Source organism: Carcharhinus amblyrhynchos, chromosome 8 (genome assembly GCF_965287045.1).
Source record: "Carcharhinus amblyrhynchos chromosome 8, sCarAmb.v2.hapA, whole genome shotgun sequence".
Taxonomy (NCBI): Eukaryota; Metazoa; Chordata; class Chondrichthyes; order Carcharhiniformes; family Carcharhinidae; genus Carcharhinus; species Carcharhinus amblyrhynchos.
Genome location: NC_137331.1, coordinates 110,469,064 through 110,495,990, shown reverse-complemented (window position 1 = coordinate 110,495,990; position 26,927 = coordinate 110,469,064). Strand labels below are relative to the sequence as shown.

Genomic DNA, 26,927 nt, shown 5'->3' with positions numbered 1-26,927 from the left:
GCAGTGCTAACCACTGTGCCACCATGCTGCCTTTAATTAGCGAATCCTACCGTGCAGAAGGAGGCCATTCAGTCCATCGAGTCTGTAATGACTTTAACAAGCCCATTGAGGTTGGCCTCCTGAAATATATTATCATAGAATCTACAAAGTAACGAAAGGACATTGGCGACTATGGGCTTCAGTTAGACTGGTCCATTTTTATACTTGACAAAGTACTGCAGAGGCTCTGCCATTGCCTTCTGCAGTAGGGCTAACCAGGAAACCCCGCTCTTCACCAACTAGCCATTGGGTTTATCAAAAAGATTGACGGGCTGATAATCAACCAGCTTATGATTTTTTTTCAAAAAGCTGGCTCAGGTATAATAGGCTAAATGGCCTCCATTTGGCTCATTTTATTCTATCAGTTTGTTCTCAACCTTGCACTGTTAAAGCTGATATGCAAACTGAGAAACCGAGGCATACAGTCAGGGTTACTGGGACACCATCAATGTTGAAAAAGAGAAGGCGAGAAAAGCTCAAGTCATCCAGTGGGGGAACAGAAAGCTTCAGGCCCAGAGATAGAGACACTACCAATGCTCCACAGGACTCCCCTGCATTGATTCGATTTATTATTGTCATGTGTATTAGTATACAGTGAAAAGTATTGTTTCTTGCGCACTATACAGACAAAACATACCGTACATAGAGAAGGAAAGGCGAGAGTGCAGAATGTAATGTTACAGTCAGGTTGGAACAGTGGTTAGCGCTGCTGCCTCACAGCTCCAAGGACCTGGGTTCAATTCCTGGGTCAGGTCACTGTGTGTGTGGCATTTGCATGTGTCTGTGTGGGAGAAGGTCTGGGTGGTATTGTTGTCGGTGCAGACTTGATGGGCTGAATGGCCTCCTTCTGCACCGTGGGGTTTCTATGATTGCTATGAGTTATAGCTAGAGTGTAGGGAAAGATGAACTTAGTGTGAGTTGGGTCCTTTCAAATGTCTGATGGCAGTAGGGAAGAAGCTGTTCTTGAATCAGTTGCTACGTGACCTCAGACTTTTCTATCTTTTTCTCGACAAAAGAAGGTGGAAGAGAGAACGTCTGGGGTGTGTGGGGTCCTTAATTATGCCGGCTGCTTTTCCGAGGCAGCGGGAAGTGTAGACAGAGTCAATGGATGGGAGGCTGATTTGCAAGACGGATTGGGCTACATTCACAACCCTTTATAGTTTCTTGCAATCTTGGGCACAGCAGGAGCCATAGCAAGCTGTGATACAACCAGAAAGAATAGTTTCTACGGTGCAGTGTAAAAGTTGGTAAGAATCGTAGCTGACATGCCAAATTTCTTTAGTCTTCTGAGAAAGTAAAGGTGTTGGTGGGCTTTCTTAACTATAGTGTTGGCATGGGGGGACCAGGACAGGTTGTTGGTGATCTGGATCCCTATGTACTTGGGCATATAAGGCACACATTCAAAGCGTGGAGATGGAAGTTGGGAATGTGGCAAACCTTGGGGGATAGCAGCACATTCCAGGGGGGAAAAACGGACTAGTAAATGGTCAGAGACATAGCAGGTGAAATTTAGTGCAGAAATCAAAGGTCAAAAAGTGATTCATTTTGGTCAGAAGAACAAGGGGAGGTAATGTAAAATAAATAAAGCAATTATAAAGGGGCTGCCGGAACAGAGAGACCTGGGGTGGGGGCTGTGGATATGCTTCACTCTCTGAAGGTGAGAGGCTGCTAGAAATGCATCTGGGATGGCTGACTTTAGAAACAGAGGAACAACATACAAATGTGAGGAAGTTGTGCTAAAAAAAACACTGGGGTCTAGCTGCTGTGTTGTGTTAAACGTTGGGTATCACTATTTGGGAAGGATGTCAAGGCCCTGGAGTAGGGGCAGAGGAGATTGTTAGAACAGGACTCATGATGCAGGACTTGAGTTACAGGGAGGGAGGAAGGAAGCTGGGATTGTGCTCGGAGCAGAGAAGCTAAGAGCGGATTTCAGAGACATTCAGAGTTTTGAATAGATTTGATATTGGAAATAGGGAGGAAGTGTTTCCAGTTGGAGGGGTGGCAGTAACCAAAGTTAAAGTTTATTTATTAGTCACAAGTAGGCTTATATTAACGCTGCAATGAAGTGAAAATCCCCAAGTCTCCACACTACAGTGCCTGGTCGGGTACACTGAGGGAGAATTTAGCACCTAACCAGCACGTCTTTTGGAAGAAACCGGAACACCAGGAGGAAACCCCGTGCAGACACGGGGTGAACGTGCAGACTCCACACAGACAGTGACCAAAGCCGGGGACTGAACCCAGGTCTCTGGTACTGTGAGGCAGCATCGCCAACCACTGTGCCACCATGCCACCCTATCACTGTGCCACCATGCTAACCTACCACTGTGCCCCTGTGCCATCCTACAGATTTGAAGTAATTGGAATAAGAGCCAGAGGTGAGATGAGGAGAGTTTTTTTTTGTTATGATCTGGACTGCGTTGCCTGAAAAGTTGGCAAGAACAGATTCGACAATTTTCAAATCGGATGAATGGAAGGGAAAATATTGGAGGGAAAAGACAGACTAATTTTTCAAAGAGCTGGCGCGATGGGCTGAATGGCCTCCAGCTGTGCTATATTCTTCTACAATCCGATGAGTTTGTTCTCAACCTTGCAGTGTTAAAAGTTTACATGCAAATTGAGAAACCGAGGCGTACAGTCAAGGTTACTGGGACACTGCCAATGTTGAAACGGAGATGAAGGAAAAAGCTCAAGCAGCAGAGGTTAGATGGTGTCAAGCATGAATGTTAAGAGCCTGTACATTGACTTCAATTGGGATTTATAGCTGTAATATGGGCCTCTGCCACTTGCTGATAAATCGATGTTGCAAGTGGGTTTATGATTCTTGGCAAGGTTATTTATGATCTGAATCAGTCTTGGTCTATCACCAGTAGACAGAAATGACCATTAGCTGTGATATGATAATGAGGCACACGGCTGTCGGACTTGGGCTTCTGTGCCTGCTGTGGATAAATGTATTACGTGGCTCCCGCAATGTTCAGAAGTTCCTTTTTATCAGTATTTATAATCCTCATTTATTCTCCCCCCTCCAAGAACATTCCCTTCCGAGGGCTGTCATCTCTACAACTTGTTGATGCAAATCTCCAGCTGCGAAGTGCCCAACATCCACAGCAGCTTCTGCGAAAAAGGCAAGGATTTAAATCAAGGGAAGGTATGCGGGAGTCAAGCTTCTGATTCAGCTGAAAGCACCTTCAGAAGTGTCGGCCTCAGGAGTGAGTGAATGGGCCAGGGGTTCGGAACAGTTCTCCTGAATTAACGGTGTCACGGATGGGGATGTCACAGCGGCACCCAGTGAGATTAGTGTCATTGTTAAGAAAGACCGATTGACACAAACAAGGCATGTCACAGTTTTACAGCCATCATTGCTCAAACTGTCAACTGGAATACCACAGAGGGGTCATTCTTAAGGAGGAGGGTGAGCAGCCATAGGTCACAGAATCCCTACCGTGCGGGAGGAGGCCATTTTGCCCTTCGAGCCTACGCTGACAACAATCCCACCCAAGCCCTAACCTCACATATTTACCCTGCTTGTCCCCCTGGACACTAAGGGGCAACTTAGCATCGCCAGTCAATCTATCCCACACATCTTTGGAGTGTGGGAGGCAAACGGAGCACCCGGAGGAAACCCACGCAGACACAGGGAGCATGTGCAAACTCCACACAGACAGTCGCCCAAGGCTGGAATTAAACCCGGGTCCCTGGCGCTGTGAGGCAGGAGTACTAACCACCGTGCCACCCCATATAAATCAAAGCGAAGAATGTGGGCATTGATCCTGCTATTTCTCACATCGGTTAAGGGCGAAAATGCAATCAATCTTAAATCGAATTAGAACATAGAACATTACAACGCAGTACAGGCCCTTCGGCCCTCGACGTTGCGCTGACCAGTGGAACCAATCTAATGACCCTCTAACCTAAACTATTCCAATGTTATCCATATGCCTATCCACTGACAATTTGAATGCCCTTAAAGTTGGCTAAATGAAGTTCAAAAGTCAATAACCCACAACAAAAATCTCTCATTAGGGCAAGAAAGTTCCATGACCAAAACGCCATTGGGCAGAATTTTCCCATCATACCTGTCACAGGAATCGTAGTGGGCGGGGGCGGATTATGCAAAGATCCGTTGATCTCAGGTGGGAATGTCCAGTGATTGCTGCCAGAAAATCCCACCCAACATCTCCAGGAAAAGATATTAAGGGGAGTCTCAGAGTGAGTTGCTGCCTCCCTTGTACACACAAATTAATAAAAGATAGGGATTCGGTTTTCAATGTGTAACATAGTCAAGGAATAAATCCCTTGCTTGTCCTCATTAAACAAGAGGACCTGTGACCTGAAAAATATCAAGCAGACGTGATACCATTTAGGAAAATTCCCACCATTACCTTCGGTACCAGTTCATAGAGGAGGAGGTGAACTGTGTGAGAGTTATGTCTACTCTATCTGGGTCAGTAACAGAGTGCTTACTCCTGGGGTCTGGAACAATGTTTCAATCCTTTCAGAGACCGCCTGCCTAAAAATCAGATGGATTCAACTTCACATTCTGAAAAGTGTCAAAAAAAGCAGAGACGGGGAGGGGGGATTTTCCACACTCCCCCATGAGGTACAGAAGGGCAGATCCTAACTTCTGTGGGTGACAGATTCCAACATCCACCCCTGGATGGATGGCAGACTAGGGCTAGGCTAAAAATCAACAGATCTGAGTTCTGCCTGATGTAGCAACCCACTGCATTGTATCTGCGCCTAGGAGACAATAGGGTGACAGATTGACGCCCAGATGAAGGATATTTCCAATTTGTGCAAAGAAACCAGTCGGCAGATGGTGGGCGAACGAAACAAGGTTCCATCAGTGAAGACCCAAGGTTCTGCTCTTGGCGAGGTAATGCATTTTGGTAGATTGAGCCATCAAGTCCATAGGTTTGAGGTGAGAGGGGAAAGGTACAAAAGGGCCCAGGGTGACAACTTTTTCACACAGAGTGTCTGGAATGAGCTGCCAGAGGTAGTCGTAGAAGTGGGTGCAATTTGGTCTTTTAAAAAACATTTAGACAGTTACATGGATAAGATGGGTATAGAGGGATATGGGCCAAACACGGGCAACTGGGGCCAGCTTCGTGGTTAAAAAGAAAGAGACGGCATAGAGAAGTTGGGCCAAAGGGCCTGTTTCCATGCTGTAAATCTCTATGGCTCTATGACTCTTGGAAATACTAGCGACATGCAGCTGCAACAGCCCAAGAGGCCTCATATCAGGCAGGGAGCCAGCAATGTATCTGGGAAAGCACAGTGAACTGCAGAATCAGTCATCAAACAGGCAGGAGGGAGAGGGAGAGAATTCGTAAGCAGGTTAACAGAAATCCCAATGCCCCCTCAGGGCTGTGACAAGTTCCAAATGAGTGGAATGTTCCGTGTGTATTTTGAATCACTACAGCGCAGGAGGAGGCCACTCAGCCCATCGATTCTGTACCGTCTCGCCAAATGATCGTCGCAACCCGTTCTACCCCTGCCCATCTCAGCAGTTTCAGCATTGCCAGTTAAAGCAATTAATATTGTCCTGTTCCCATCCCTAGGACAGTGAAGTGGTAAGCTGAGTGTGTTCTTTTAAATAATTGGAGGACAGCCAAAACCTGCCTTCACCTCCGGTCACATCTCCCATCTGTTTGCTCAGAAACTGGATGCAAAAATCAGATTGTTACTTACTGCAGGGGTGTCCTTGGATTTTCACTTCATCGATGGCGATGTACTCGGGCTGGCCCGAACTAACTGCTTCAAATATAACCTACAATAAATAAAAAAACACCCTTTCAGCAAATCTCAGTGCACTGTCGAACTTTCAAATATGAACATAAGAACATAAGAAATAGGAGCAGGAGTAGGCCATCTGGCCCTTCGAGCCTGCCCTGCCATTCAGTAAGATCATGGCTGATCTGTCGTGGCTCAGTTCCACATTCCCGCCCTCTCCCCATAACCCTTAATCCCCTCTCTTATCAAAAACCCATCAACCCGCTTCTTAAAAATATTTAGCGAGGCAGCCTCCACCACTTCAACGGGCAGAGAATTCCAGAGATTCACCACCCTTTGAGTGAAGAAATTCTTCCTCAACTCCGTTCTAAACCGCCCCCCCTTTATCTTGAGGCTGTGCCCCCTAGTCCTACTGTCCTTTCTGAGCAGGAAGAGTCTCTCCACCTCTATCCTATCCATCCCATTCATCATCTTATACGTCTCAATGAGATCTCCCCTCATTCTTCTAAACTCTAACGAGTACAAGTCTAGTTTATTCAGCCTCTCCTCATAGCTCAACCCCCTCAACTCCGGCATCAGCCTAGTAAACCTCCTCTGCACTCCCTCCAAGGCCAAAATATCCTTGCGTAAGTACGGCGCCCAAAACTGCACACAGTACTCCAGCTGCGGCCTCACCAATGCCCTATATAGCCGCAGCAAGACCTCCCTACTTTTATATTCAATCCCCCTCGCTATGAAGGCCAGCATCCCATTCACATTCCTAACCACCTGCTGCACCTGCAAGCTGGGTTTTTGCGACTCATGCACAAGGACCCCGAGGTCCCTCTGCACCGTCGCCTGCTGCAGTTTTTCTCCACGTAAGTAATAATCCTTCCTACCATTATTCCTACCAAAGTGGACTACCTCGCACTTGCCAACATTAAATTCCATTTGCCAGTTCCTGGCCCATTCGCCCAGCCTATCTAGATCCTTCTGTAGACTCTCCACACCCTCCGCGCAATTTGCCGTTCCACCAATCTTGGTGTCATCAGCAAATTTTGACACCATACACTCGGTTCCCTCCTCCAGATCATCTATATAAATGGTAAATAGCTGAGGCCCCAGCACCGACCCCTGGGGCACTCCACTAGTCACCAACCGCCAATCCGAATAGCACCCATTGACCCCCACTCTCTGCCTCCTATTTGACAACCAGTCCTCTATCCACGCTAACACCCTACCCCCAACTCCATGTCCCCTGACCTTCTGCAATAACCTCTTGTGAGGTACCTTGTCAAACGCCTTCTGAAAATCAAGAAAGACCACATCCACCGGCTCTCCTCTATCCACCGCCCTAGACACATCCTCATAGAACTCCAGTAAATTTGTCAGACATGACTTCCCCTTAACGAAACCGTGCTGCGTCTGCTCTATCAAGCAATTCCCCTCAAGATGCCTTGTTATTTCCTCCTTGATGACGGATTCTAACATTTTACCTACAACAGACGTTAAACTAACCGGCCTATAATTCCCCGCCTTTTGCCTGGCACCCTTCTTAAACAACGGCGTAACATTAGCCTCTTTCCAACCTTCCGGCACTTCCCCGGAATCCAGCGACGTCTGGAAAATAACCACCAAGGCATCCATTATCGCCTCCGCCATTTCTTTCAGAACCCTCGGATGCATTCCATCCGGTCCTGGCGACTTGTCCACAATCAGCCCCTCCAGTCTGTCGAGCACCGCCTCTCTAGTAACAGTAATGTCATTGAGACCCTCCAGTCCTACCACCTTTCCATCTCTAACACCCGGCAAATTATTCACGTCCTCCTCCGTGAAGACCGAAACAAAAAAGTTATTCAAGACCTCAGCCATTTCCCCATCCCCTACCACTAAGTCCCCCTTCTCATCCTCTAAGGGTCCAACGTTCACCCTAGCCAGCCTCTTCCTTTTTATATATTTATAAAAACTCTTGCTATCCTTTTTTATATTAAGCGCTAGCCCAGCTTCATAGTTTCTCCTACCCTTCTTTATCAACTTCTTTGTCAATCTTTGTTGACATTTAAACCAGCTGCCGAACTGATTGGAATACTCAAACCCACGCATTCAGGATCATTAAGTGTCTATCGAGTTATAGAGGTTTACAGCATGGAAACAGGCCCTACGGCCCAACTTGTCGACGCCACCCTTTTTTTATAACTACTCAGGCAGTCCCAGTTTCCCATGTTTGGCCAATATCCTTCGATACCCATCTTACCCATGTAACTGGCTAAATGCTTTCTTAAAAGACAAAATTGTACCCGCCTCTACTACTATCTCTGGCAGCTTGTTCCAGACGCTCACCACACTTTGTGTGAAAAAATTGCACAATTTTTGGACCCTTTTGTATCTCTCCCCTTAAACCTCATGTTTCTTATTAGTGCCACATTAACACTGCAATGAAGTTACTGTGAAAATCCCCCAGTCGCCACACTCCAGCGCCTGTTTGGGTGTACTGAGGGAGAATTTAGCATGGCCAATGCACCTAACCAGCATGTCTTTCGGACTGTGGGAGAATGTGCAGTGACCCAAACCAGGAACCGAACCCAGGTCCCTAGTGCTGTGAGGCAGCAATGCTAATCACTGTGCCACCGTGAAACTCACACTCCTGAAAAAAAGTTATAATCCAATTGTTTCCATGTCTTTTGATTCCCTGGGGGCAACTACCACAGGACACACACTCATAACTTGAATAAGTGTGAGCGGTGGGATTTGCAGTCATTCACATTGCTCCATGGATGTATGCATCCTCTGGGATCAATAGTGAGTGACGTGTTGTGTATTGAAAAAAAAGATCATTCATTCAAATTAGTGAAATGACAGTAACCTGCTCACTGCCCTGAATATGTACAAACTTAAATTACAGAGTCAAAATTGAATACTGTATATATGTCATTCAGTGACACTTTGGCAATGGAATCAACCTCACCCACACTTCATACAGACGCATTAACAATTAGGTGATCGATTGCACCAACAAATATGTGCTGACTTATAAATCTTGTTTTTCATACCCAGAAAGAAAGCTTACAACATGCAAAGCTGCCAGGGTTGCTCTGCATGATCAGCATCCAGTCATTCCTGGGTGGGACAGGGTGAGCGCAGGTTTGCACTCAGCTACATCAACTCCACGGTGAATAGGAAAACTAGCTAAGGGCCGCCCGAGAAGGTCCACATGAGCGAGGTTCCTGAGGGCAATTGGCACCAGACACAATGGGCACCAATCTGATTTTGTGCTGTGGTGGCCTTCAATGGAAGTGAAGCTCAGGAAAGTTGTAACATTGGATGTTGATTCACTGTCATTCATTCTACACTAATCGCACAAAGTCAGAACTACCCTCTTCAAATGAGACGGAGGATCGGCTAACAGATACATCCCCAGCAAATGTGAACCTTTGTCATAGAATCCTACAGTGCAGAAGGAGGCCATTCAGCCCATCGAGTCCGCATTGACCACAATCCCATCCAGGACCTATCCCCACAAACCCATCCATTTACCCAAGCTAGATCCCCCCCAACACTTAGGAGCAACATAGCATGGCCAATCCACCTAACCTGCACATTTTTATACAGTGGGAGGAAAGCAGGGCACCCGGAGGAAACTCAAGCAGACACAGGGAGAAAATGCAGGCTCCGCACAGACAGTGACCCAAGCAGGGAATCAAACCCAGGTCCCTTGTGATATCAGACAGCAATGCCAACTACTGTGCTATCGTGCCACCCATTGCATTTACTGGGAAACAGTTGTTTCTTGATCAGGAGGTAAATTTTCACGGTCACGGCTGAGACAGCAATCAGAGCGAATTAGCCCAAACTATTCCATTTTTATCCCATTGAGAGGGGAAACAATTGCACGTAAATCCCAGTGCAGTTTTTAATCAAATTTTTTGTTGCAATCAATTTGCGATGGCAGCACATTGTCAAGATAATTGATCAGAATCATTGGGCAGGATTTTCTGGCCATGGGGAAATTGTCGCGAGTCTGTTGAAAATTTTGATGAATCGGCAGAAACTCCATTGACTTTTGGTGGGAATAAATCCCACCCATTGACTCTGTTTCTCTGGCTACAAGTGCTGCCTGACTTGCTGAGTACTGCAAGCATTTTCTGCTTCTAATGTCACATATTACATAATTCCATTCACAGTGAATAGCTGAGTAGGATAGCTGTGTAAGCTGTGCCACATGGTCTGGCTCACAGGTAAGGCTGAGCTACCGCACGTGGATTCTGACTATGTCTTCGTAGGCTGAATGGCCTCTTTCTCTACCATACTATCCCATGATTGTATGAGTTATTCATCTTTCACTTCATTCATTCACATGTTGTGAATTGCGCACCATGCCAGGAGGACAAACTTTTCAAATTCCTCAAACCCTTACCCAGTAATGAAGCTCCCATTTGTTTCTGGTCATTTAGATCACTTGAATTGAGATCCACCCTAAAATCGTGACCAGCAGAGGTCCAATTACAAGGTTTGGGTTCACCCTTTGCCCTGCCATCCATTGATCCATCTATATTTCCCGCTGTCTTGGAAAAGCAGCCAGCATATTCAAGGATCCCCCCGCATCCCGGACATTCCTTCTTCCACCTTCTTCCATCGGGGAAAAGGATACAAACGTCTGAGGTCATGTACTAACCGACTCAAGAATAGCTTCTTTCCTACTGCCATCAGACTTCTGAATGCACCTACATTATATTCAGTAGATTTTTCTCTACACCCTAGCTATGACTGCAATACTACATTCTGCACTCTCTCCTTCCATAGAAACATAAAATCAGGAGGGGGCCATTTGGCCCTTCGTGTCTGCTCTGCCATTCATTACTTTCATGGCTGATCATCCAATTCAATAGCCGAATCCTGCTTTATCCCCAAAAGAAACATCCTTTCCTTCTCCCCCATGTATTCCATCAACGGTATGCTTTGTCTGTATAGCATACAAGGAATGATACTTTTCACTGTATCCCAATATATGTGACCATAATAAGTCAAACCAAATCTAATCAGGAGGTGTAAAAAGGGATAGCAAAATGTATATTGCTCCATGGTCTCCTGCAGTAAAAATACGCAGGTCATAATAAGAGATGAGAAGAGCACTTAAGAGGCTGGTGTTGTCAAAAGCTTGCTAGTTAATGGCAGGGGGTTAACATTGCGAACCTGGTGTTCCATAGAGCACGTCCACTGAGACTGCTACAGCTGATAAAGGACTTAGAGCAAATAAGCCAGAGGCCTCCTCTCTTATCACTGTGGCTCAGCAGCAGGTACCTGATATCAAACAGGATTCTGGGCTGATTATAATAGGCTGCATAACTCCCTATTTCTCAACTTTATTACTTTGGCGTGGAGCAGAACTCCAGAAGATGGTATAGCACCTGTTAAAGAGGAAATTTTACCTTTAGGCATTGAGTTTAATTAACCTGCAGGTCGGTCTTGCTTTGCAATTAACATGCAATGTACAAAGCTCGACTCTATATGAATCTCATTTTAAGTTCAAGGAAGTTGCCAGGTTTGAGGTGAAAGTGAGAGCACTGAATCGTCGCTGCTGACTTCTCTGTTACGACTCAACGTATAGAAATTGGAGAGACTGCAAGCGACTGACTTTTCTCCCAACACTGCTGAAAAGAGGGAAAACCTTTTAATTGCAAATGTGGTGCATGCCCTTCTTCCTTCCTCAAGTGGCATGGTGGCACAGCGGTTAGCACTGCTACCTCACAGTACCAGGGATCTGGGTTCAATTCCAGCCTTGGGTGACATGTCTGTGCGGACTCTGCACATTCTCCCCATGTCCGCGTGAGTTTCCTCCAGGTGCTCCGATTTCCTCCCCCAGCACAAAGATGTGCAAGTTAGGTGGATTGGCCATGCTAAGTTGCCCCTTAGTGTCCCAAGATGTGAAGATTAGGTGGATGAGTGGGATAAGTGTATGGGGTTATGGAGTTAGAGACTGGGCAAGATGCTCTGTCAGAATCGGTGCAGACTCGGTGGGCCAAATGGCCTCCTTCTGCACTTTATTTATTTGTGGGACATGGGCATCGCTGGCTGGCCAGCATTTATAGCAGATTCCTGGTCACCCTTGATCTGAGTGACTAGGCCATTTCAGAAAGCAGTTGAGAGTCAGCTGCATTGCTGTGGCTCCAGAGTCACATGTAGGCCAGACCGGGAAAGGACGACAGATTTCCTTCCCTAAAGGACATTAGTGAACCAGATGGGTTTTTCCGACAATCGACAATGGTTCCATGGCCGTCAGTAGATTCTTAATTCCAGAAATGTTTTATTGGATTCAAATTCCACCATCTGCCATGGCAGGATTTGAACCCAGTTCCCAGAACATTAGCTAAGTTTCTGGATTATTAGTCCAGCGATAATACCATGAATAGAGATTCTATGATACAAAAAAAACCTATGTGAAGATCTTGACCAATCTAATTGACCTCATGTGACCCAAGACTCTTCCTGCCTTCTACCATCCACAGGTTTGGACTGACCTGAGGCTCAGGACCCTGACTTACATTTACTTGTGCGGACCCTGCTAATTTTGGGTGCAGCATGGTGAAGGACTGAGAAAAAGACCTGGCTGAGAATGGCACTGGGAGTAGTGGCAGAACAGGATGGGCAGACAAAGTCTCGACTCCATTTTCAGGGTCCTGACATTCATATCCTTAGTATGGGCGGCACTGCTGCCTCACAGCGCCATGGATCTGGGTCCTATTCTGGTGTCCATTCACTGTCTGGGTGGAGTTTACACATTTTCCCCGTGTCTGTGTGGGTTTCCTGCAGGTGCCATGGTTTCCTCCCACAGTCCAAAGTTGTGCAGGTTAGGTGGATTGGCCATGCCAGGGGAGGGCTAGCAGGGTAAATAAATGGGGTTACGAGGATAGGGACTGGGTGGAATAGTCGTCAGTGTAGGTTTGATGGGCCGAATGGCCTCATTCTGCACTGTAGGGATTCTATGAAGTGTTCAGGAAAAAAGTTAACAATCATAGCCCTCCTTGCCCCCTCATATACAGTGCAGGAAGGTTACAGGCTTCACCCTTCTTAACTCATCTGATCTCAGTTGGAGCAGTTAGACCATAAGATATAGAAGCAGGATTAAGCCATTTGTCCCATTGAGTCTGCTCCACCATTCAATCATGGCTGATATGTTTCTAACCCCATTCTCTCACCTTTGATCCCCTTACCAATCAAGTACCTATCTATCTCTACATATACCTATAAATCCACTCAGCGACCTGGCCTCCACAGCCTTCTGTGGCAACGAGTTCCACAGATTCACCACTCTGGCTGAAGAAATTCCTACTTAGCTTAGTTCTAAAGGGTCATCCCTTTACTCTGGGGTTGTGCCCTCGGATCCTAGTCTCTCCTACTGATGGAAATATCTTCCCCACGCCCACTCTATCCAGGCCTTTCAGTATTCTGTAAGTTTCAATGAGATCTCCCCCTTAGCCTTCTCAACTCCATTGAATACAGCCCCAGACTCCTCAGATGCTCATAGAGTCATACAGGTTTACAGCATGGAAACAGGCCCTACGGCCCAACAAAGGGAAAGAAGCGTTCACTCTGAGGTTATGCCCTGAGTTCTAGTCTCTCCCAACTGAGGGAACATCCTCTCCATGTCCATTCTATCGAGGCTGCAGTGTTCTGTAAGTTTCAATCTTATCCATTAACCTCTGTCTCCCTCCCACCTTTCCAGGAGTGCACATGTTGAGGCACGTCACATGAGGATAAAAATCAGACCTGGTTATAATGCCTCCTGCAGCCAAATTGCAATATTGATTGAACCAAATTCCCAGAGGGAGTCACTCTTTTTGGGAGGGGGCGGGGGGGGGCACGGAGAGGAGACGACGGGCAAGAAAAGTAATGTTTTAAAGAAAAATAGAGTTTAATCAGTGTGCTTTTTGATTAGCTACCAACAATTTCCATTAAAATGACAAGAGGCCATGCTGTGATTGGTAATTACCATGAAAATCAGAGCTATCCAATCAGAACATGTCCTAACATACAGATTTAACATGTCAGGGAAGAATATTATTAGAAAAATGTTTTAAAGTCGCTTGCTGATTGGTGTGGGATTCTGTTTTAAATTTGCCTAAATTACTCAACTGTCTTCTCACCTTTAAGCAAAGACGTGAATGCAGGTTAGAATGGAATGCCATCCAAAATCTTGGGTGTGGATATAAGCATATTCTATAATGTTGCCCTAACTGATAAAGCTCTTCTAATGTCATAGAACACTGCTAAATATCTAAAGCTATTAACTGCTCATCAAAAATAGGTGTACGCATGTACAAATATACACACCCACACCACATGCATAACTCACTCATCACTTACACACCACACGTGTACACACACACACACACACACACACAAACAGACACCGGACATACACACTCAATACACATAAATACTGACACATATGCTAATACAGAAACGCAAACACAGATGAAAGACAATCACACAGACACACATACACATACAGGCACACACTATACTTGCACACAAACACACACCACAAATACACACATACGTACATATACAAACACACATACACAAACCCACAGCAATGTAATTGACTCTTAAATTCCTCCTGAAAGAGCATTTGGGAATGAGCAATAAATGCTGGCCCAGCATCTCATGAAAGAATAAAAAGGATATATAAATAACACACAAACATACACACTCTCTATGGACAAGTATACATGGAAACATGTACACCACACACACAAACACACAAACAGATGCGCACACACACAAGCTCATGTACAGGCAGACACATAAAGAAATGCCACCATCTCCCCTCTCTGGGGAGAATTGAACCCTCACTTGTGCACAAATTTCAAAAGCGTTGGGATTGCTCCGATGTTGAGAGAAAATTAGGCCCTAAGACAGATAGCAACCAACTGATTTTTCTGTAGCTGCCTATGAAAAATTTGAGATGAGAATTTTCATTCACTGACTGTGAATGTGACAGCATGTGAGAGGCGAGTCCCCTTTGCAACTTCCAAACCTGTAATCTCTACCACCAAACAGGACGAGGGCAGCAGATATATGAGAACACCATCAATTGCAAGTCCCCTCCCACTACTCCCCAAGACACTCACCACCCTGATTTAGATCTATTGTATTTTGAAGTGGTTGCGTGATTGCTTTAAGTATCGGCCACATATGATGGTGATGTCTTTGGGGTGTTTCACAGGCATCTGCTTAGTTTCATTCCGCACTCCGAACAGGCAACAACTCTTTCAATAAACCTGTTGTTATACATTAGAATCCATATGTGCAAACTAAATCCTTTTCTTTTTGTGTAAAACCCACAACCATTAACATAGTTAAGACATTGCAAAAAGAAAACTGGCGATGAAGTGGGATTTTGTTTCGTTGAGAAAGGATACTAAATAGAAAGAAAAACATTCTAGGTCCTCACACTTCAACTATTGCAACAGGATTAGAGATTAAAGTGCCAATGAAGGACGACTAACTAACAAAAAAAATCACTTTTCCTATCCAAAGGAAAAAATTGGGTGACTGATAAGCTGCAGGATCCGCATACATGCTGTGGTTTGTAGCAACAGGGAGGGAGATGCACTACACAGCTGAAAAAGGGCGTAAGCTTTCTGCGCGGTTTTGAGATGATGTGGAGATGCCGTTTATGTCACGCATATCGACACAGACTTCAAGTTTCTACAAAGATGCAAGGAAGCAGACAAGATCCCGAAAGGACTTCAGATCATGAACCTACTCAAGTCAACCTACAACACACACTACGCTGAGAGACTTTGCCGTCGCATCACTCTCACACTTCTCAACCACCGCATATACCAGTGCTACAGCAGACACCACAACCCAGAAACCAAGATTGAGTCCATATTCTCAGTTTGCGCTCAGGGTGCAGTGGACCAGCTGCAAGACACTGTCAAGCAGACGAGACAACAAAATTATGCCACCTACAAGCACGCCAAGAACTTGAGAAACTTGGTATCACCTCCAACAGCAACCAAGCCTTCCCCGGTACCAGTTTTAAAAGGGTTTTCTTTTCCGATTAGAGAGAGATTCAAGGCACTATCTGGCATATTTGAAAAGAAGGGGTGCTCCACTGTGCGGCTGGGGTCATTTGAAATCAAGACTATATCGTGTCAAAGGTCTCCAAACAGGGATTACTGATAAGACAGTAAAAATATATATATTGAGAAGTCTTGAATCGCTAATGCCTGCAAGAGAACTATTGGGTAAACTAGGCTCCATGGGTCCTTTCAATGCAGAAAATAAATCATGAAGTCATGGGCAGCACAGTGGTTAACACTGCTGCCTCACAGTGCTAGGGACCCGGGGTTCGATTCCAGCCTTGGGTCGCTGTCAATGTGGAGTTTGCTTGTTCTCCCCGTGCCTGCATAGGTTTCCTCCTGGTGCCCCAATTTCCTCCAATGTGTGGGTCAGGTGGATTGGCCATGCTAAATTGGCCTTTAATGTTCAAAGATGTGTAGGTTAGACAAATTAGCCATGGTAAATGTGTGGGGTTATGGAGATAGGGTGGGGAAAGGGCCTGGGTAAGGTACTCTGCCAGACAGAGTTGGTGCAGACTCAGTGGGCCACATGACCTTCTTCTGCACTGTAGGGATTCTATGAAATCATCAAATAAGTTCCTATGTAAAACATTCTCATTACTTTGCATGTTGTTCATACCAGCTTTTTTCTGTACATTAGTAAGTAAAACATTCAATTTGCTCCAGAACTTGGTTCATCCAGCAAAGCCAGGAACCAAGACTTATGATGACTTCATCCTTCAAGAACATTACTCTCCAAAGTCATTGAACACCGTGGAACAATTCAGTCTACCAAAAGAATCAAGTGGAAGCCAATGTCATGTTGAGCCAAAGGGCCTGTTTCCATGCTGTAAACCTCAACGGAAGGTGAAAGTTTGTGGCAACCTTAAAAGGTCGGGCACAACCTTGTAAGTTTGGTGAGATCGTCTAGTTCCTGGTCTCTAAAATGAGACTATCCAAAGAAAAAGACTTAGGTGAATTTGAGTTGCCTGATGAATGTGCCTTTATTACTAAACCACTGAGAATGATACAGAATTAGTTCCAAGAGAAGCATGTCTATTGAAGTTCTAAATCATTCTTCCAGGGTAAAAACAGCCACATTTCAGGATGCCATATACAACTGAAGAGGAATAGATGTCTTCCTGATCAACTTTCTTATTGACTATGTGTAATGAATCATGGTGCACAGTATTGTGATTAGAATGTTATTGATCTTATGTATAACATTGTAGCAATTTGTTGCCATGACCACAGAAGGAAAGGGGGAGGGATAGTACATATTTAAGTGGTTGCATGATTGCTTTAAGAGCCAGTCACATGACTTGGTGGTGTCGTCACTGGCTAGTTTCACAGGCTCATGCTTAGTTTCATCTTTTACCTGGTGATATGGCCATTCTGTCATGGTTATTGGGCAAAGATCCTGGAATTCCCTTCCTAATGGCACTGTGATGTACCTGCACCACACGAACTGCAGCGGCTCACCATCACCTTTTCAAGGGCAATTAGAGGTGGGCAATAAATGCTGGTCCAGCCAGCGATGTTCATATCCCATGAGAGAATGAAAATAAACTCCAGCCTTTACTCCTGACCATCTCCCTTAAATATTTGGGAAATGGGCAGCTCTTCTGATAGGTTGAGGGAGCTAGGTCTCTTCTGCCTGGAGAGACGAAGATTGAGAGGCAACCTGATAGAGGTTTATAAAAGGTTGAGAGGTGTAGATCGGGCAGAGGCTATTTCCCAGGGCTGAAATGGTCGCTACGAGAGGACACAGGTGTAAGGTGCAGAGGAGATGTCAGGGGTAAGTTTTTGACTTAGAGGGTGGTGAGTGAGTGGAATCGGCTGCCGTCGGTGGTGGTAGAGGCAAACTCGCTGGGGTCTTTTAAGAGACTTCTGGATGAGTACATGGGATTTAATGGGATTGAGTTATAGATAGGCCTGGTAGGTATGGATATGATCGGTCGAAGGGCCTGTTTGTGCTGTAGTGTTCCATGTTCTAAAACATGCTTTCAAATTCTAGATATACTCGTGTTAATTGACCTATTGGCGCCATGGTGGCACAATGGTTGGCACTGCTGCCTCACAGCACCAGGGACCCAGGTTTGATTCTCGGTTTGGAGACTGTCTGTGTGGAGTTTGCACATTCTCCCCGTGTCTGCATGGGTTTCCTCTGGGTGCTCTGGTTTCCTCCCACAGTCCAAAGATGTGCGTGCAGGTCAGGTGGATTGGCCATTCTAAATTGCCCCTTAATGTCAGGGGGACTAGCTAGGGTAAACACATGGGGTTCTGGGGATAGGGTCTGGGTGGGTTTGAGATCGGTGCAAACTTGATGGGCCAAATGGCCTCCTTCTGCACTGTAGGGATTCTATGACTTTTATTTTGTTCTTGGAGGGGAACTTCCAAGTGCTGATGTTCCCATGCATCTAACTAGCATTGTCTTTCTAGATGGTAGAGGTGGATTTGAAAGGTGCTGCCAAATGAGCCTTGGCAAGTTGCTGCAGTGAGTTTTGCATGATGGTGCACATTGTTGCCATTGTGTGTCGGTGGTGGAGGGAATGAATGTCTGTGGAAGGGGTAACAATCAAGCAGGTTGCTTTGTCCTGGAGTGTGGATGGGAAATCTTAGATTCCTGGGAAACTCCTAGAAAAGAAAGTTTGAGAAGAAACAACATATATTTGGGCGGCACGGTAGCACAGTGGTTAGCACTGCTGCTTCACAGCTCCAGGGACCTGGGTTCAATTCTCGGTTTGGGTCACTGTCTGTGTAGGGTTTGCACATTCTCCTTGTGTCTGCGTAGGTTTCCTCTGGGTGCTCCGGTTTCCTCCCACAGTCCAAAGATGTGCGGGTTAGGTTGATTGGTTATGCTAAATTGCCCCTAATGTAGGTTAGAGGGATGAGTGGGTAAAATATATGGGGGTGGGGCCTGGGTGGGATTGTAGTCGGTGAAGACTCGATGGGCCAAATGTACTGTGGGGGTTCTATGTTCTATAGTCTCCAATATAACCAGGCTGCAGTAGGTTCTGAAAAATCAGAGGCACCACCAAGATCAAAGAAAGTTGTAACAGAGCACTGGATGCAGGAATACTGTTGTCTGGGAAGTTGCCTTATTATGAAGCTCACTGCTGGAAATTAAGCCACTCGACATAATGGTGGCAGGTTGAAATATCTGGGCCTCTGCCCAATGTCATGTGCACGATAATGGAAGCATTTACAGCTGGTTTATTGCAGAATAATCAGGATGAAGTAATTAAATACAAGCTGTGGCTACATTTGGACAGCTCAGTGTGGAACCATGGAAGGTCTTGCGGTCATATTCTCAATTAATACAGTAAGTGGTGGCACGGTGGTTGGCACTGCTGCCTCACAGTGCCAGGGATCCAGTTCAATTTCAGCCTTGGGTGACTGTGTGGAGTTTGCACATTCTCCACCGTGTCGTCTGGGTTCCTTCCCATTGTCCAAAGATTTGCAGGCTAGGTGGATTGGCCATGCTAAATTAGTGTCCCAATATTAGAGAAATTAGTGGGATAAATATGTGGTGTTATGGGGATAGGGTAAGACGCTCTGTTGGTGCAGACTCGATGGGCCGAATGGCCTCCTCATCTCCTATAGGGATTCTATGATTCTAAGTTAGAGCTACGCAATCCCACAGATCAGATCTAAGCTCTGCAATGCTGCCAATCCATTCATGAATGGTGATGAAAAATTCAACAAACTAAATATCTCCACCCTCAATAACAGGACAACAAAAGATGAGGCTGAAGCATTCACAACAATCACCAACCAGAGGTGCTGAGTCGATGATCCATCTTGGCCTCCTCCGGAGGTCGCCAGTATCACAGACATCAGTATTCAGTCAACTTGATTTGCTCCACGTGATATTAAGGAACAGTTGGAGGCGCTGAATACTGTAAAGGCAATGGGCCCTGACAACATTCCAGCAATAGTACTGAAATCTTGTGCTCCAGAACTTACCATAGCCCTAGCCAAGTTGTTTCAGTACAGCTACAACACTGGCATCTACCCAGCAATGTGGGAAATTGACCAGGTATATACTGGGCACAAGCAGCATGGTAAATCCAACCAGGCCAATTACCAATGACCATCAGTCCATGCTCAATCATCAGCAACATAATGGAAGGGGTTATCAATAGTGCTAGCAAGCGGCACTTACTCAGCAATAAACTGCTCACTGGCATTCAGTTTGGATTCCACCAGGGTCCCTCAGCTCCCGACCTCATTCCAGCCTTGGTCTAAACATGGACAAATGAGTTGGATGCAAAAAGTGAGGTGAGAGTGACTGACTTTGACATCGGGGCAGCATTTGACTGAATTTGGCATTAAGGAGGCCTAAAAACTGGCATCAGTCGGAATCAAGGAGAAAACTTCCTTTGAAATGAGACGTGGCACAAAGGTTGTGGTCGCTGGAGGCCAATCAGCTCAGTCTGAGGATGTCGCTCAGGGTAGTGCCCTGGGACCAATCATCTTCAGCTGCTTCATCAATGACCTTCCTTCCATCTTAAGGTCAGAAGTGGGGATGTTTGCTGATGATCCTCAAGTGCTACAATCCCAATTGGTATTATAACTGGATGAGACAATTCCAAAATGTAACCTAGCTCAAAAGACTACTACTTTCATTTTGTTTTAGAAAACACAGAGGAACAAACAGTCACAAGACTGTTAATTATATTAACAACAAGAAAAAAAAATGATCAAATATGAAAAGTTGGATTGTGACACAATACTCCTTTACTCCCTTATATCTTCACAAATATATAATGGATTGTAAGGTTAACACAAATTACAAAATTATATCTTAAACTACAATGGTCTCAGTAACACAAAGTCCCTTTAAACACAGATTAGTTGTGGTCAGACACACTCTACTCTGAATCCAAGTGAAAATCTGTGGGTTTCATCCCAAAATCCCCTCAGACGATTGTCACATCAAATCTTCTTCCATAACAATGTTTTCCATCAGTGGTTTCCATTACTCGTCCACTCCAGATTTTCCAAGCCATTCTTTCAACAAAGCTTCCGCTCCACTTTTAATAAAGAATCCAGCACCCAGGTTTCACACCTCCCTCTTCAGGATTTCTTTGTCTTTCCTGTTGCACAAACAGTTCAGAATTGCTTGAACTATCAATTTCTGACTCTATTAAGAAGGCACAAAACTTTTGATTTACCTCGGAAGTCTGCTTTCCCATTTAAATCTGACTACTAAAGCTGCTCTTCAATTCAGCCTTTTCTCCACTCTGACTGTTCTCTGTTCTAGTACCGTTAATTTCAGGCTTTTGGAAAATTCTCTTCAGTTCTTTAGTTTCCTTAATTAGTTGGATTTTAGCCCTTTGCACTTGTTTTCTAACCATTACTCCATGGTAGGGCTTTTCTCCAAGCAAAGCTGAGAGAGATGTTCCCTTTCCAGTCTGCAAAATCAACTGCAAATGAATTCAGCTAAAACTAAATTCAAAAAGCCTATCTACCTTAAAAAGGCCGCCAGTTGCTAATCAATGACCGTATGGCTTCTATTTATTCTCTCTAAACACAGAAGTACAGTTAGAACTGAGCCAACCCCCACACATACAAACACCTTTGTCCAACATGAATCTAACTTTAGGTTAACCTTCCTTACACAGAACATTACATTAAATCCACTAAACCTTATTTCTAATGTTTCCCCATAAAATAGAAAGCCCTTAAAACTCCCTTTGTTTTCCGAATATCAGATACCAAAGCAGTCCATGTCCAAATGCTGTGAGGCTTGGTTAATATCCGGGCTGATAAGTGGCAAGTTGCATCAGCACCAGACAAGTGCCAGGCAATGAGTTATTTCCAATAAGAGAGAATTCAACCATCTCCCTTTGCCGTTCAATGGCATTGCCTTTACTGGCTCCCTGTTATAATCCTGGGGGTTACCATTGACTAGAAACTGAACTGGACCAGCCATATGAGTATCATGGCTACAAAAGCAGGTCAGAAGCTGGGAATCATGTGGTGAGTGACTCATGTCCTGACCCTCCAAAGCTTACCCACCATCTACAAGGCACAAGTCAGGAGTGTGATGGAATACTCTTCATTTACCTGGAAGAATGCAGCTCCAATAATATTCAAGTAGTTCGATACCATCCAGGACGAAGCTGAGAAGCAAAGTTGACTGGTGGCAGACACCAGAAAGAAACATGCCACCCACAGTCATTACATGGTTGGTAAACACAAGGTAAGAGTGGGACATCTGTCCCTCAGTGGAAGGAAGTCCCACCCTCAAGAACTGTCAATCATCCTGACTCACCGACGGTGCCAACAGTCCAAGCAGTGCCAGAATTCAGTTGTGGGCATTGCCAGGATTGTGGGGAGGAGCATATGGAAGATGGATGGCTGCTAGATCCCGGTACGCACCAGGATTTCAGAGTGGGGATGGAGGAGCAAGAAGGAGATGAGGGGCCAGGTTTTGGAGGCAAAGAGGAAGGAAGGGATGGCTGACATCTTATGGCATTTCCCGATGCACACAGTGACCCCCACCTCCGAACGAGAAGCACTCGCCTTCCTCTCTGTCTTTTTTTATCTAGGCCACGAAAAACAGCCTGCCCACTCCCATCCCTCTGCCCACGCTAACTGTGTTATATCCTGGGCAGCGTATTATCTTGCTGCATAGGCTCGCTGACAAGCCGAACTGACTCTGAATTATTTATTTACATCTGGTGGGTGGATTTCAGCACATACCCATCCAGTGAATTAGACGTAGGATCGTTAGATATCGGAGCAGGATTAGGCCATTCGGCCCATTGAGTCTGCTCCGCCATTCAGTCATGACTGATAAACTTCTCAACCCCATTTTCCTGCCTTTACCCCGTATCCTTTGATCCCCATACCAATCAAAAATGTAGCCACCTCTGACTTAAATACACTCAATAACCTGGCCTCCACAGCCTTCTGTGGCAATGAATTACACAAATTCACCACCCTCTGGCTGAAGAAATTCCTCCTCATCTCAGTTCTAAAGGGCTGTCCCTTTACCCTGAGGATCCTAGTCTCTCCTAATAATGGAAACAATTTCCTCACGTCCACTCTATCCTGGCTTTTCAATATTCTGTAAGTTTCATTGAGATCCCTCCCTCATCCTTCTAAACTCCATCGAGTACAGAACTTAGAGGCCGGAATTTTACTGTCCCGCCTGCCATGGGATTCGGAATGGCCAAGGGGTGGACAATGGGAAGGTCCATTGACTTTGGGTGGGACTTTACGGTTTCAGGACAAGGGTGGCCGTAAAATTCCATCTAGAGTGTTCAGTTGCTCCGAATGCAAATTTGGGGATCAACTCAGGGGTGGATAGGAAGATGGAGAGCTCCTGATATATTTTACATGCTCCCCCCACCCCACCACCCCCCACCATCAAAATCATGTTCGGGGGTGCAGGGCACATAAAATTGGTGTTTGTTCCAACAATTGTGTATCCATGTTATGCAGAGTTATTGGTGATGAGCATTGACCAGCCTAAAAGAAGCTTTCTTTGCTATTTTTCTGAACAGCAGACAGTACGTGAGGCTTAATGGAAATTAATTTTCTTTGTGCTTTTATTCAAAGCTGCAATTACCAATTAGCGAGTCATTCACTCCAATAAAAGTTGGATTGTGTGGCTGGTTGAACTGTAAATAACATTGGTTCTGAACTTCTGGTTATTCCCTTGCAAGGTTCATTTTGGAAAATGTCTGTTCACATTTCTCTACCAGTGAAGTTCTATTTAATATTTCTGTTTCCCCTATTCTCGGCAGAGTGCTATCTGGAATGCTGTTCCATGTACAACGCAAATTGAGTCATTGTTAAGATAATTTGTTTTCACCCACTCTGAATAATTACTCCTATATGAAAACAATCTATTGCATCAGGACTGGTTTGGTGCTAAACTGTTTCAGAAGTAAAGAAACAGGTTTTCCAAAGGTGAACTTTATCCCTTGAGAGTCTGGTGCATTCACATGGAGTTTGAGTACCCTAATTGAACTATTTGGTTCCAGTTTTGACTTATATACATGCACATGCAAATATCCATAGAATCCCTACAGTACATGAGGCTATCTGGCCCATTGAGTCTGCAACAACCTTCCAAGAAAGCACTCTAGCTTCCCCACCCCATCCACTTAACCCCACTCATTCATCACGGCCAATCCACCTGATACAATCATCTTTGGACTGTGGGAGGAAAGCAGGGAATCTGAAAGGTAATTAAACATGTACAAGCAGGAAGGAACGTGCAAACTCCAAACAGTCACCCAAAGCTGGAATTGAACTCAGGTCCCTGGTGCTGTGAGACAGCAATGCTAACCACTGTGCCCCATGCTGCCTATAAGTAGTGATAAAAAGCAATGAGTGGGTGCTCTTATATTCCTCCCACCTCAGTGAAAAAGTCACACAATGCCCCCATACAACATATATATATGGGGTGGCAGGGTGGCATAGTGGTTAGCATTGCTGCCTCACAGCACCAAGGACGTGGATTCAATTTCCATCTTGGGTCACTGTCTGTATGGAATCTGCACATTCTCCCCATGTCTGCATGGGTTGCCCCCAAGTGCTCTGGTTTCCCCCCCACAGTCCAAAAGACGTGCTGGTTAGGCAGATTGGCCATGCTAAATTCACCCTCAGTGTACCTGAACAGGCACCAGAGTGTGGCGACTAGGGGATCTTCACAGTAACTTCATTGTAGCATTAATGTAAGCCTACTTGTGACACCAATAAATAAACCTAAACTATGTTTTGTGTTCTTTGTTTATTTATATATCCGGTTTAACCAATGGTTTCCTATTCCTAAGAGACACAAACTTTTGAAACTTGGGGAAGAGCCTTGACCCATCTTGACTTGAGTCTGAGGAGAAGTTTTCTCCAAAGACTGATCTGACTCTTGACCTTCAATGGAATTTTCCACTTCATTTGACAAGCCTGCCTGACCCTGACTCAGATGCAAACTGGTTTCTGGCACAATTTGTATTGCGGTAACTATCGGTGCACTACTCATATCCCAAATATCCTATCCATTTGATTCTTCCTTGCACTTTTCTTCATAAACCTCTGCAAATAAAAAATTGGCTGAATACTCTGACCTCGCTAGCGGTTGGGATTCTCCAGTCCTCTGCACTGAATGAAGATTCGACTGAGCGACTGATTGGGGGAGGTCAGGTGGAAAATTTTTTACACAGAGGGTGGTGAGTGCCTGGAACTCACTGCCAACGGAGGTAGTGGAAGCAGATGCGATAATTACTTTTAAGGGGCGTCTTGACAAATACATGAATAGGATGGGAATAGAGGGATATGGACCCCAGAAAGGTAGGGGGGGTCTTAGTTCAGACGGGCAGCATGGTCAGTGCAGGCTTGCGGGCCGAAGGACCTGTTCCTGTGCTGTAATTTTCTTTGTTCTTTGGTAGTAGTAGTGGCGTAGGTGAGTCAGGAGAATTCCGGTTGTCATCTATATGTGAAAAATCTAACCTTTTCACCAGCAAACATCTGGGCCAAATATGTATGAGAATAACATATTCCCATGACCCCTCCTGGTAACAAAATATGATGATCTTTCAGTGGAACTTTCTGTTTCAACTTCAGATGCTTTTCTCTCACTCAACCTGTATCATGACATTGGGCAAGATTTTCCAGTCGTGCCTGCCCCGAACCTGGAAATTACCACTCGCGATCAATTGACCTTGAAATGGTCCGATATATTTTCCGTTTCCACGGCAAGCGGGATTATAAAATTTATCCGTCTCTTTACACCTGGATTGTTTGTCTTCTCATGACTGTGCTGGAGGGTAACTGGCCACAGAAAAATTATATTCCAGTGCAAGGCAGCATCATCAAAATAGGAAGAGGCAGAAAAGTTCCAAACATATAAAAACCTGCCAATTTATCACAAACAGCGATCCAATTTCTGAATTGTCAAACAAACAGTTCATTGTCACATCATCGGAACCATTTAATTGATTTACAACCTCGTGATGCACTGGCGGCCAGATGGTATCAAAAACAAGTTACATGTACACAAACATCTTTGAAGTAGAAAAGCATAGGAGATGCCTAATCAATTCAAAAAATAACATAGGCCAAGCAATGAGATATGGGGAGTGGTGACTAGAAGCGGCACATTGGCACAATGGTTAGCACTGCTGTCTCACGGTGCTTGGAACCTGGATTCGATTTCCAGCTTGGATCACTGTCTGTGCAGAGTCTACACGATCTCCCTCGTGCCTGTGTGGATTTCCTCCGGGTGCTCCGGTTTCCTCCCACAGTCTGAAAGACTATGTTTGACCATCTTAAATTCTCCCTCAGTGTACCCAAACAGGTGCCGGAGACTAAGGGGATTTTCACAGTAACTTCATTGCAGTGTTAATGTAAGACTACTTGTGACGCTAATAATAAATGAATAATGGGGAATAGGAGATAGAGAGGTAAAAGAATTTAGTGAGGAAATTCTGGAAGGTAGAATATAGACTGCTAGATGGGGTGACAGATGGGGAAGCACAAGAGATTAGAATAGAATAGAGTTCATGAGGTCAGGAGGAGATTATAGTAAGAAGTCTCACAACACCAGATTAAAGTCCAAAAGGTTGATGTGGAATCACCAGCTTTCGGAGCGCTGATGAAGGAGCAGCACTCCAAAAGCTTGTGATTCCAAGTAAACCTGTTGGACTTTAACATGATGTTGTTAGACTTCTTACTGTGCCCACCCCAGTCCAACACCGGCACCTCCACCTCTGGGGGAAGTTAGACATTGAAAGGGGTAAACACAAGGGTGAGAACTCCTCACAAACACTTGATGAACTGTTTAGATTCTGTTTAAAGATTGAAAGAGCGTATCTTTACTTTTCTCTCAGATGGTTTCTCAGATATTCCCCAATGTTTCTTCCCCAGTCAGTCACAAAGATTATTCAAGTGATTTGGGACCTTTTGATATTTTCTCCAATTGATTTGTCACACCATGATAGAAGGAAGAAATGACGGGGTAAAGTCATTGGACTACTGTTGAAAGCATTCTCTGTTTTGCGAGCAATTTCTCAGTCCAATTGATGTCCCGCACACGCCCCCAAACGACAATGAGATAAGTTACTAGACGGCTTGTTTTTGATGCTG

The 26,927-nt window shown here is 45.1% G+C and overlaps 1 protein-coding gene across 8 annotated transcripts in view; it reads right to left on the bottom strand.

Annotated features, from left to right (window-relative positions):
• The window catches only part of LOC145346831 (receptor-type tyrosine-protein phosphatase mu), an 834,856-nt gene that overhangs the window by 524,845 nt on the left and 283,084 nt on the right, over window positions 1-26,927 (bottom strand). For all 8 annotated transcript variants that reach the window (XM_080194637.1, XM_080194638.1, XM_080194639.1 and 5 more), the window contains one exon: window positions 5,734-5,812. In XM_080194637.1, the coding sequence (XP_080050763.1) occupies window positions 5,734-5,812 (79 nt within the window). The remainder of the gene's footprint in view (window positions 1-5,733; window positions 5,813-26,927) is intronic.